Below are 13,055 nucleotides of genomic sequence, written 5' to 3'. Positions count from 1 at the left end.
GCTGAGGTACTAAAAGAGTACTTTGCATCTTTCTTCACCAAGTAATAAGATGCTGTCAAAGTCATAGTGAAAGAGGAGGTAGTGGAGATACTGGATGAGATAAAAATTGATAAAGAGGAGGTACTAGAAAGGCTGTCTGAACTTAAAGTTGATAAGTCACCAGGACCGGATGGGATGCATCCTAGGATGCTGAGGGAGGTTAAGGAGGAAATCGCGGAGGTACTCGCCATAATCTTCCAATCCTCCTTAGATACGGAGGTGATGCCAGAGGACTGGAGAATTGCAAATGTTACACCCAGTGTTCAAAAACGGGCGTAAGGATAAACCCAGCAACTACAGGCCAGTCAGTTTAACCTTGGTAGTTGGGAAGCTTTTGGAAACGATAATCAGTGACAAAGTTAACAGTCACTTGGACAAGTGTGGATTAATTAAGGAAAACCAGCACGGATTTGTTAAAGGCAATCGTGTTTAACTAACTTGATCGAGTTTTTTGACAAGGTAACAGAGAGGGTTGATGAGGGCAATGTGGTTGATATGGTATACATGGACTTCCAAAAGGCGTTTGATAAAGTGTCACATAATAGACTTACCAGCAAAGTTGAAGCCCATGGAATAAAAGGGACAGCGGCAGCATAGATACAAAATTGGCTAAGTGACAGGAAACAGAGAGTAGTGGTGAACGGTTGTTTTTCGGACTGGAGGAAGGTATACAGGGGTCGGTACTAGGACCACTGCTTTTCTTGATATATACCAATGACTTGGACTTGGGAGTACAGGGCACAATTTCAAAATTTGCAGATGACACAAACTTGGAGGTATAGTGAACAATGAGAAGAATAGTGATAGACTTTAAGAAGACATAGACCGGCTGGTGAAATGGGCGGACACGTGGCAGATGAAATTTAATGTAGAAAAGTGCGATGTGATACATTTTGGTAGGAAGAACGAGGAGGGGCAATATAAACTAAAGGGTACAATCCTAAAGGGGGTGCATGAACAGAGAGACCTGGGGGTATATGTGCACAAATCGTTGAAGGTGGTAGGGCAGGTTGAGAAAGTGGTTAAAAAAGCATACGGGATACTGAGCTTCATAAATAGAGGCATAGAGTACAAAAGCAAGGAAGTTATGATGAACCTTTATAAAACATTGGTGCGGCCTCAACTGGAGTATTATATCCAATTCTGGGCAGCGCACTTTAGGAAAGATGTGACTGCCTTAGAGAGGGTGCAGAAAAGATTTACGAAAATGATTCCAGGGATGAGGGATTTCAGTTACATAGATAGACTAGAGAAGCTGGGGTTGTTCTCCTTAGAGCAGAGAAGGTTGAGAGGAGATTTGATAGAGGTGTTCAGAATCATGAGGGGTCTAGACAGAGTTGATAGAGAGAAACTGTTCCCATTGGCGGAAGGGTTGAGAACCAGAGGACACAGATTTAAGGTGATTGGCAAAAGAACCAAATATGACATGAGGGGAAACTTTTTTACGCAGCGAGTGGTTAGGATCTGGAATGCACTGCCTGGAAGGATGGTGGAGGCAGACTCAATTGTGGTTTTCAAAAGGGAATTGGATAAGAGGGGAAAAGATTTGCAGGGCTGTGGGGAAAGGGCGGCGGAGTGGGACTAGCTGAAGTGCTCTTGCAGAGAGCCGTCATGGGCTCGACGGGCCGAATGGCCTCCTTCTGTGCTGTAACTATTCTATGATTCTTCTTTCCAGCAGTTTACTAAATAAAAGCAATCAGATATGGCATTTAACATTTTTTAAAATCACGGTTGACAGACTGGTGGAGAAAGGCGATAATAATTCGTGACAGGCGAACCCTTAATTGTACTGGCTTTTTTCTTCTCCTTTCTGTGAAATGCAACACACTCGAGCGGCATAACAAAATGCTGATTTATTTGAAAACCGGCGCTAGCAGTACAATGGACCAAAGAGAGTAGCAATATTCATGAATTTTGGAGAGAGTGGGTTGTGTAATTTAATTAACCTTTGAGTTTAATCAACGTTTAATGGTCAGCCGCTGTCGTTAAACCAAAGGGTATTCACTATGGTTGTGTGTTTGGCCCAGGATTTATTCCAATCGCATTTTAATGCAGATTCTGTGCACATTAAACTTTGTGATAAAAGTTTGTTCGGTACAAAAAGTCTTTATGAATTATGTTTTAAAACTACGCTTTAATATCAATCAATGCAGAAGTAAGAGGTGGGAGGGAGGCAAGTCTTAAATGTTGGAATACGGGAGCGTTGCAGAGAAACCGAATGTCCCACTGCGCTGCAAGGGCGCACTCAATAAATGTGCACGCTACACTCACTGCTCATTTCTTGCCGGCGTGTAGTCCCATTTGCCCTCGTGAACACCTCCCTCCCACTCTTCATCCTACTCCTGCGGCACGGGAATCTGCCTGCCTGTTAAACATCTATCACACAATCAGCCGATTGCCTCGTGCCACCGGCCCACAGACTGAGAGCGGTTTAGGCACAGGGAAGCCATCCAGCACCCGCCCCCTCTCACCTGCTATTGGCTCGTCCTCAGGACCCGTTCCCCCTTGCTATTGGTTAGAGTCGATGCTGGTCACAGAAGTTTGGGCGTAGATTGGTGGAGCGGGCTGTCGGTCAGGGCGGGTTAGGCCCTGCCCCCTCTCCCGGATCGGTTTCTTTTCTTGGCCGGGGCTGTTTCGCTCTGTTATTAAAGCCCCCGCTGTGAGCTTGAGCGGAGTGCGCAGACAGTTTCTTTTACTGGTGGCACAGTCAAGCTTGCTATGCAAGCAGCTTAGAGGGAACATAGCCCCGGAGGTAACAATGCAGAAGCGGGAGGAGAAGCCATTGCAGGCTATTTTCTGGTTACGATTAGATAGATAAGAATGGAACCAGGCACCTGCAGTCCTACCCAGCTGGATGATTGCGGCGCAGCGTTGGAGGAGGATGGCGTGGTCAATTGTGTCAAAGGCTGCAGACAGGTCAAGAAGGATGAGGAGGGATAGTTTACCTTTGTCACAGTCACAAAGGATGTCATTTGTGACTTTGATGAGAGCCGTTTTGGTATGGTGGCAGGGGTGGAAACCTGATTGGAGGGATTCAAACGTGGAGTTCTGGGAAAGATAGGCACAGATTTGGGAGGCGACAACACGTTCAAGGACTTTGGAGAGGAAAGGGAGGTTGGAGATGGGGTGGTAGTTTGCAAGGACGAAGGGGTCAGGGTTTTCTTTTTGAGAGGGGTGATGAAGGCAGATTTGAAGGAGAGGGGGGCAGTACCTGAGGAGAGCAAACCATTAACAATGTCAGCTAACATGAGAGCCAGAAAAGGAAGTTGGGTGGTCAGCAGTTTAGTGGGAATAGGGTCGAGGGAGCGGGAAGTGGGTCTCATGGACAAGATGAGCTTGGAGCGGTCAAGAGTGGAGATTGGAGAGAAACTGGAGAAAGATGCAAGTTCAGGGCTAGGGCAGGGGGAACTTTAGAGGAAGTTTGACCCGGTGGGCTAGGGGAAGGAAGGGAAGTGGCAGAGGCACCTGTTCGGATGGTCTCAATCTTAGAGACAAAGAAGTCCATGAGGTCCTCGCACTTGTTGTTGGAGGCGAGTGTGGAGGAGACAGGGGAGAAAGAATTAAGGAGACAGTTAGCAGTAGAGAGTAGAGGCCAGGGGTTATCTTTGCATTCCAGAATTATCCTGGAATAGTGAGCAATTTTGGCAGACAAGAGTGGGACCCGATAATGCTTTATATGGTCGAGACAGATCTGACGGTGAATGGCTAAACCAGTTGTCCATCATATCTGTTCAAGTCTGTGTCCCTTGGACTTGAGGGAATGAAGATGAGGGCTGTACCGGGGTAATGGCCAGGGTGAGAGAGTAATGGTTTTAATAGGGACTAGGGCATCAAAGGTGGTGGTGAGGGTGTGGTTGAGCTGATTGGTAGCTGCAGAAATGTTGTGGTGAATGGAGGGCCAAATGCTGGACAGTTGGGATTTCCATAAGTGCAATTGTAAGAGACTTGGGAGAGAGTTTTCTCCAGGGGTGGACACAGAAGTAGGGTTGTGTGGGGGAAGGGGTATGTGGGTGGAGAACGATACAAGGAAGTGGTCAGAGATGGCCTTATCTGCGATTGACACGGGAGTAATGAGGCCACGAGAGATGGCAAGGTCAAGGGGGCGGCCATGAATATGGGTTGGGGCATTCACATGGAGGGAGAGAATAAGGGAGGATAGGAGTGTAGTGAACTCAGAGGAGAGAGAGCATGATGAATTGAGATGGAGGTTGAAATCACCGAGGATGAGAAGTCACTCGGTGCAGAGTATACAGTTGAATACTGACACTCCCACCCCACCCGGGCCATGTAATCTGGGAGAGGCAAAGAACAGTTAAAGCCCAGGCCAATTAGGGGAAAAAACCTGGAACGTTCCTCTTTAATTAGAACCAATAAGTGCTGAAAGCGCCTAGTGAAATTGCCGAGCGACTCCAACTATCTTGTGTACACAGAAAATATTCTTTTAAAAGCTGGATCCCGGAGATGAGGAACCTGCCCTCATCCGGTATGGATGGAGGTGATTATACCCTCCAGCCAGATGCTTCCCGCTCTTCCTGAACCAACTCCACTTACTCCTGCACACTTTTGCTCTGTGCATCACCTAGTGTGCCCTCAAACTGGCAGTCCAAATCGGATGGATCTTAGCTGTTGCTGGCAGAATGAGATTGGGTGATGGGGTGTTGGGAGAATCCAGTTCTGAGGCCTCGCAGCAGCTTCTTCTGCTATAGCTAAAGACACAGAAGGAAGAGAAGTGTTAGGAGCATGTCCTTATAACTCCAGCACATAAGGTTCCCCTTGTCCTCACCATCCACCCCACCAGCCTCCACATTCAACGGATCATCCTCCACCATTTCAGCCACTTCCAGAGCGATGCGACCACCAAACACATCTTTCCCTCCTCTCCCCTTTCAACATTCCGAAGGGACCGTTCCGTCTACGACACCCTGGTCCACTCTTCAATCACCCCCAACACCCACTTCCCTTCCCACGGCACCTACCCATGCAAGCACAGGAGATGCAACTCCTGCCCTTTCACCTCCTCCTTTCCCACCGTCAAGGGTCCTAAACACTCTTTCCATGTAAAACAGCGATTTACCTTTACTTCTTTCAATTTAGTATACTGTATTCCCGTCTCACGATGTGGTCGTTTCTACATTGAGGAGTCCAAACGCAGATTGGGTGATCGCTTTGCTGAGCACCTCCGTTCAGTCCACAAGTGTGACCCTGAGGTTCCGGTCGCTTGCCATTTTAATACTCTACCCCATTCCCTCTCTGACCTCCCTGTCATCCGCCTCCTATGCTGTTCCAATGAAGCTCAATGGAAGCTTGAGGAACAGTACCATCTTTCGATTAAACACTTTACATCCTTCTGGGCAACATTGAGTTCAACAGTTTCAGATCATAACCATTTTTCCTGTTTTTTTTAGACAGCAGGTGCTGGTATGGTATTGGTTCTGCTGTTGCCATTTACTGCTCCTCTAGACCCATCTTTTTTGTTTCTTGTACCATTACCACCCCCTTTTGCCTTGCAGCATTGTCCCTTTTGCCATTTAATCACTCCTACCTTCCACCCTATCACAGACCTTCCCTTTTGTTCATTCCTCCCCTCCCCCTTTTCCCTGCCTCTGTACTTGCTTAAAATCCATTACATCTCTAACTTTTTTCAGTTCTGACGAAAGGTCATCAACCTGAAACGTTAACTTTGTTTCTCTCTCCACAGATGCTGCCTGACCTGCTGAGTCTTTCCAGCATTTGCTGTCCTTATATAACTTATTGATGAGCAGTCTTTCTCCCAAACAGCCAGCTGTTGATATATGCAAGGTTGTGTCTGTGATGGGGTGTGGTGGAAATAGAATGGAGTGTAAAGGAAGGTTAAGTTCTGTATCAACCCTGAGCTGTTGTCATTCCTCCTGCTTCTCCATTTCCTGCCTTATTTTCCAAGTCCCGGTCCTGAATTGAGCAAACTCACTCATTGAATATGGTCCTTTGGTTACAAACGTCCGCCTGTGGGGGCCTTCATCAATTACATTTTCTGTGGAGCCAGGAGGAGCAAGAGTCCTGGCGATCCTGCTCGTGGGGCGTGAGAGGCACCAGCAGCTCGGCCCAAATATGTAGACGAAACCGAGGTTCAATTTCGGGGATGCCTCAGGCCTCTCTCTGTTTGGATGCAAGCTGTGCTTGCAGCACCAAGTTTGGGCCTAAAAACAGGCCCCGACTAATTTCTACCTCTATTATGTTAATAATTGTATACTATTACAACATATGCAAGAAGTGCAGTTCTCTTTATGGCTGTGAGTCACAGTTAGATTGCCAGAATATATTATCTTTTAACTTAATATTTGTTTATGCATAATAATTTTTTTGCACTTGGGAAGGGGTACATAAAATTACCACTGAATGTAGAGGATAGCCACCATCGGCAAATGTTTTATATTATTTTCACCAAAAAATCTATTAGATGTTGATGGTTCATATTTTGCTTTAATTTGCAGAGAATAACTTGAGGGAAAATGTTTTTAAATATATGGAAGTCCTAGAAGACAAACTTCATAGGTAAGGGTTTCTGTCAGATATTTAAATAAGTCTTCAGAATTTGAGATTTAGACTTCAGCATATTTTTATTTTTCTAATCTACAATTGTGCATTTGTTACATCTTTACAGTAATGTAATTTCAATTTAATTGTAATTTCTGTTAATGCGCGGTTGTATTTGAGAAAACTGCATTTTTAAAGTAGAATTGTAAAACAATATGGCCTAGAAATTCAGTTGCTTGCGCCAGCCGCTAGCGCCTTAGGAGGAGGAGATGTTGGGCGCTAGGCGACTAGCGGCCGGGCGCAGCGCGATCTGCGCCTCTCCCCAACTTCAGTAAAGATTTAGCGGCGGCACAAAGCCTTTGCGCGCGCTCAGCTGCGCGCGCAGATCCTGACGTCATTTCATCGTGCAACGCCCTTTGTTCGCCCCAAACCGGAAATTCAGTGGCGCCGGCCTATTGTGCGTCTGGCGCCCCTAGCGACTGGTAGAGGGGAACGGTTCTCAGTCGCTGCGGGGCGCGGGGGGCGCAAATTAAAGGGCACTCCTCCTGCAGTAGAAAAGGCAGCCATTTTGCAACACTCCTTCTTTGTGAGAGACGGATCTTTGCAGAGAGACAAAGGTGGAGAGCTTTCTGCTTTGGCTCAACACTCGCACAGGTACTTGTGGCTTCAGGCCACAGCTTTCCACTTGTCTTTAACTTCAGTGTCATATCATTGATTGCAAACATATAATGGGGGCTGCAATGGGTGCAAACGTTGGCCTTCTCCATTGCATTCAAAGGGCTCACAGACGCCGTGAGAGAGTGGCAGTCATGGCCAGACGGAGAGGGGGCAACAGGCGTCGGCAAAGGAGGCCTTACCCACCCAGGGTATACCGCCAGCAGTTCTCATATCTGAACATGTCTGACGAGCAGTGTGTTCGGAGGCTGCGATTCCGAAGGGCGGTGGTCACTGAGATCTGCCACCTGCTTCGCGGAGATCTGCAGCCACATCTGAGGAGCAGGACGTCTCTGTCGGTGGCAGTGAAGGTGACGGTGTCTCTCAACTTCTATGCCACCGGCTCCTTCCAATCCGCTACTGGGGACATTTCCAACATCTCCCAGTTTGCCGTGCATTGCTGCATCCGCCAGGTGACCAATGCCCTTTTCAGAAGGAGACGTCAGTTCACCACCTCCTCCATGGCCCTTGTCAAGCAGCAACAGCGTGCAATGGGCTTTGCAGCATTAGCGGGCTTCCCCATGGTGCAGGGCGCCATTGACTGCACGCATGTGGCTTTGCGGGCACCTCTAGAGAATGCCGAGGATTACCGCAACCGGAAGGGCTACCATTCGCTCAACGTGCAGTTGGTGTGTGACCACAGGCAGCTCATCCTAGCTGTCAATGCCCGCTTTCCAGGCAGCAGCCACGATGCCTTCATCCTGCGCCAGACTTCTGTGGCAGACATGTTCCAGGCCCAGCCTCACCCACGAGGATGGCTTCTCGGGGACAAAGGCTATCCTTTGTGCACCTGGCTGATGACCCCGCTCCGTGCGCCCAGCACCCCTGCTGAAGAGGGATACAATGACAGCCATCAAGCAACCAGGAACATCATTGAGCAAACAATCGGCGTCCTGAAGCAACGGTTCCGCTGTCTGGATCGTTCCGGAGGAGCCCTACAATATTCGCCTGAGCGAGTCTCCCATTTCGTGGTCGTGTGCTGCATGCTGCACAACCTGGCTATCCGCAGGACTCAGCCACTGCCACCAGAGATTGGAGGACCACCTGAGGAGGAGGAGGACCAGCACAGGAGGGAGGCAGAAAGTGCAAGGGCCGCCCGTCGGCGGCTTATTGAACGTCGGTTCTAGGCCCCCTCTCAGGGAATGGCTTGTGCCAATGTCACCAGATGAATGTAGCCGCTCCACAAGCCCTCAGCCGAGCAGGGCAACCAGGACTTGCAAAATAAAGCATGGACAGTGCGATTTAAGAACATTTATTACTTGGAAACCTCTGCCCTTCCCACATTACAAACTAATGGAGAGAAGCCCCCTCAAAAAACACAAAACGACCAGTCTCGGCCTTTCAAAAAACACAAAACGAACAATCTCGGCCTTTCAAAAAACACGAAACGAACAGTCTCAGCCTTTGCATGTGAAACAAAACATTTGGGCACACCTTCTACTTTTTGGCCTGCGAGGGTGATGCCTTTCGCATCCGTGACTGGCCCCTGCCCGCCCTGCAGCTCCTCCTCATTGGGACCCCAGTGGCTGCAGCAAGGCTGGGGGAAGGCTGCTGAGGGTCACATGGCGAGACGGCAGATGCCCTTGGGGGTCGGCCTGGACCAGGTCTGGCCCTGGAGGGGCCGGCTGCTGACTAGTGCAACTCTGCTTGTGCGGCAGCACTCTGTCCAGCGGCTGGTGGCAGCTGCAACGGAGGAGTGGCAGTGTCGGCTGCAGGAATGCTGCCAACCTGACAGATCACAGGTACTCCCTGGTCGCCTGAGACAGTGGCACTCGCACGGGCCAGCACTGCAGCATGCGCAGCAATCTGCTGAAGCACAGACTGCTGGGCTGCTGCGGCGTGGCGAGTGCCCTGGCGATGCCTGGCCGATCCAGCGAGGGTGGCAGCAGTTAGTGCCCGTGTGGCCCTGGTCTGTGTCCGCATGACACCAGCCAGTGAATGGACGGCACGACTGAGCACTTGGCTAGAAGCCGCCTGTGCTGCCCCGAATTCCTGCACACTCCTTGACAGTGACTCTATGGAGTCAGGCATCCTTGCCACTGCAGCCATGAGCTCAGTGTGCCTGCGCTCAGCCTGGGCGGCCATTTCCTCTAGGAGCCGCACCTCCTCTGCGCTCACCGTCGCAGGACTGGAGGCCGCACTCACCCTCCGGGGAGAAGTCCGCTGAGCTTCCCCACCCCTCCCGCGTTGGTGCAGGCCGCTGGGCCCCGGAGCTTCACTCTCCTCCGACCCTTCCCCCCGGCTCCCCTCCAGGGAAGACGTGTCCCCATCATCGCCATGGGCTGCCTCGGCTGAGGGTGGCACTGATGGGCCGGCTTCCTCCTCCTCCTCCTCGAATTCTGAATCAGTGGCAGCTTGAGGGCCCGCCTCCTCACCTGGCGAGTCACCATCTGAAAGCAGGGAAGCACAAGAGTTGCTTTAGAGTGAGGACAGGGCGGCAGCGACGGAGGCATGAGTGCTGCCATGCACTGCATTGGTCGGACAGTGGCAAAGGATGCTGTTCTGAGGCGCAAGTGGAAAGAGAGAGGTCAAAAAGGTGATGCCCTTACCATTGGGGCCCAGAACAGGGTCGGCATCTCCACTGGCGACGGGGCCAATCAGCCGGCCTGCCATAATGCGCTCCACACGCTGGTCCAGGTCGGAGAGCTCTTTGAGGTCAGGACGGCCTCCCCCGGTCTCACGCTGCTGCCTCCGATTGTGCGCCACCTTGGCCTGCAAGAGAAAGGACGGCCTCTAAGTACAGTGTGAAGCCCTGATCTTGGCTGCACTGCCTCCCATGGTGGACTAGCCCTGGCAGTGTGAAGCCCTGATCTTGGCTGCACTGCCTCCCATGGTGGACTAGCCCTGACAGTGTGAAGCCCTGAACTTGGCTGTACTGCCTCCCATGGTCGAATAGCTTGTACAGTGTGTAAAGTGCTGAATGTGCAAGTGATTTTCATGACAGTCCCATAGCTGCTGGATGAGGGCTGGCCATTAGGGCTTTCAGGTCCCTTTGCCCATAAACTGAGGTGCACATGCAGGGATGAGGAGGACACTGGAAAGGGTACTCACCCTGACAACCCGAGTGAGGTCGTTGAACTTTTTCCGGCATTGCACAGGAGTCCTGGCAACCACGCTGTTGGAGGTCACCCTGTTTGACACCTCCCTCCAGGCTTTCCGATAGGCGCTGGCCAGCGGCCTCCTGCCACCTTCAGGGAACAGAACATGGCGCCTGCGCTCCACTGCGCCAACCAGCACCCTCAGGTCGCCGTCGCTGAAGCGCTGCGCTCTCTCCCTGGCCTTCTCCATAGTCCTGGGCGTTGCACAGATGAAGCAGAAGTGGTCAGGCCTTGCTTCAGGGCTGCAGTGTGCAGGGCGTGGCAGGCAAACAAATCCACCCTCCCCCTTTAAGAGCTGACCGGCGCCAGAGTGTCTGCCGTCAATCAGCAACTCGCCGCACCTGCGCTGCGCCCGCCCTCGGGGGTATCGCCCCGGGCCTCCCGCTTAGCGCCTAATGATAGTCGTGCATCGCCTGTTTTAGCGCAGCAGCAACCTCTTGGGGCAATGCCACTGAATATCAGCGAAGGTGGCGCGAACTTTAGCGGCCGCCCGGCTGTAGCGCCCCAAACGTGGCTATACTGAATTTCTAGGCCTATAGGTCTAATGCAAGATTGTAAATATTGAAATCCAGTTCCAGTATGTCATTATGCTAGTACTTTTTTTACTAGTGAATTTCCTGTGTCATTACTCACAGTAAGTCAGATGATACACTAAAACAAAAGCAAAATACTGTGGATCCTGGAAATTTGTAGTAAAAACAGAAAATGCTGGAAAAATTCAGCAAGTTAGGCAGCATCTGTGGGAAGAGAAACCAGAGTTAACGTTTCAGGTCGATGACCATTCATCAGAACTATTCCAGATGATGCACTGTTTTAGACGTGCAGCAGCGTTCTAGCATGGTCTCCTTGGAGTGGGAGAAGAATAAGCAGTGTCACTTACCAACAGAATATCATACTGTGCGTCCCATGTACTGCACAGTATTATTTTGCAGCTAAACTGGATTTCTGCTTAAGATGAACTTTCCTTTTAAGGCCACAAAGTCTTAACTACTGGAAATAAACACAGCCTGAGGTGATCAGTATTTAATTGCTTTTTGGTGAAGGAAGTTTCTAGATTGGAAGCTGGTTGTGAATTTCTGACTAAAAGAGAAAAAACACAGCATGAAATGACTGTCTGCCTTTATTTCTCTTTTTTGAAATACTTTTGATAATTGATGTATGATGGCTGCCAAAACTTTCATACAGATAGATTTTACAAAGTCACTGCAAGAAAAAAAATCACGTTACCTTATTTTCAATGTACATTGAGTTTTTTCCAAAACATTTGGCTTTTCAAATTTAAATATGACTTGTCATTGTATTGTTTCTACTATAGTTTCTTTCTCTCCTGTGAAAATGAAGTGAAAACATGTGTTTTTTCCTCCAAACTATAAATATTTCAGGAGTTATATTTAGTGCTCTTGGCTGTCTGCTTACAATCAGCAGCTAATACTTTATGTGACAATATAATATGAAAGTGCTGGCTTTGGATTTCAATAGGAGATATTACACTGATTTTAATAAAAAGGCAATACCAAAAATATTTCATTAACCAAGTGAAATATGTATGATAAACCACCATTTCATATTACACAGTTTCTTTAACGTCTCAACCTGTCGCAGCCTTTGACACGGTTGAGCACATAATCCTTCTCCAACGCCTCTCCACTGTTGTCCAGTTGGGTGGGACTGCACTCGCCTGTTTCCATTCTTATTTATTGAATCATAGCCAGAGAATCACCTGCAATGGCTTGTCTTCAAGCTCCTGCACTGTTACATCTGGTGTCCCCCAAGGATCTATCCTTGGCCTCCTCCTACATGCTACCCCTCGATGACACCATCTGAATACACAGCGTCAATTTCCACATGTACGCTGACGACACCCAGCTCTACCTCACCACGATTTAAAGTCATATACAGCACAGAAAGAGGCCCTTCAGCCCATCGTGTCTGCGCCGGCCATCAAGCCCTATCTATTCTAATCCCATTTTCCAGCACTTGGTCCGTAGCCTTGTATGCTATGGCGTTTCAAGTGCTCATCTAAATGCTTCTTGAATGTTGTGAGGGTTCCTGCCTCTACCACCCTTTCAGGCAGTGAGTTCCAGATTCCAACCACCCTCTGGGTGAAAAAGTTTTCCCTCAAATCCCCTCTAAACCTCCTGCCCCTTACCTTGAAACTATGCCCCCTGATTATTGACCCCTCTACTAAGGAGAAAAGTTCCTTTCTATCTACCCTATCTATGCCCCTCATAATTTTGTACACCTCAATCAGGTCCCCCCTCAGCCTTCTCTGCCCTAAGGAAAACAACTCCAGCTTGTCCAGTCTCTCTTTATAGCTGAAACGCTCCAGCCCAGGTAACATGCTGGTGAATCTCCTCTGCACCCTCTCCAATGCAATCACTTCCTTCCTATAGTGTGGCGACCAGAACTGCACACAGTATTCCAGCTGTGGCCTAACTAGCGTTTTGTACAGCTCCATCATAAGTTCCCTGCTCTTATATTCTATGCCTTGGCTAATGAAGGCAAGTATCCCATATGCCTTCTTAACCACCTTATCTACCTGTCCTGCTGATCCTCTGTCCTTCCTAGGGTCCTACCATTCATTGTGTATTCCCTTGCCTTGTTAGTCCTCCCAAAATGCATCTTACACTTTTCAGGGTTAAATTCCATTTGCCACTGTTCTGCCCATCTTACCAACCCGTCTATATCGTC

The 13,055-nt window shown here is 49.3% G+C and overlaps 1 protein-coding gene across 2 annotated transcripts in view; it reads left to right on the top strand.

Annotated features, from left to right (window-relative positions):
- disc1 (DISC1 scaffold protein) overlaps window positions 1-13,055 on the top strand; it is a 108,785-nt gene that overhangs the window by 76,565 nt on the left and 19,165 nt on the right. For both annotated transcript variants that reach the window (XM_085996665.1, XM_085996666.1), the window contains exon 9: window positions 6,510-6,570. In XM_085996665.1, coding sequence (XP_085852791.1) covers window positions 6,510-6,570 — 61 coding nt within the window. The remainder of the gene's footprint in view (window positions 1-6,509; window positions 6,571-13,055) is intronic.

The sequence above is a fragment of the Somniosus microcephalus genome, chromosome 9, assembly GCF_052327205.1.
Source record: "Somniosus microcephalus isolate GS21.2 chromosome 9, FLI_Smic_1.0, whole genome shotgun sequence".
In the NCBI taxonomy this organism is placed as follows: Eukaryota; Metazoa; Chordata; class Chondrichthyes; order Squaliformes; family Somniosidae; genus Somniosus; species Somniosus microcephalus.
This window is presented reverse-complemented; position numbering and strand designations above follow the sequence as displayed.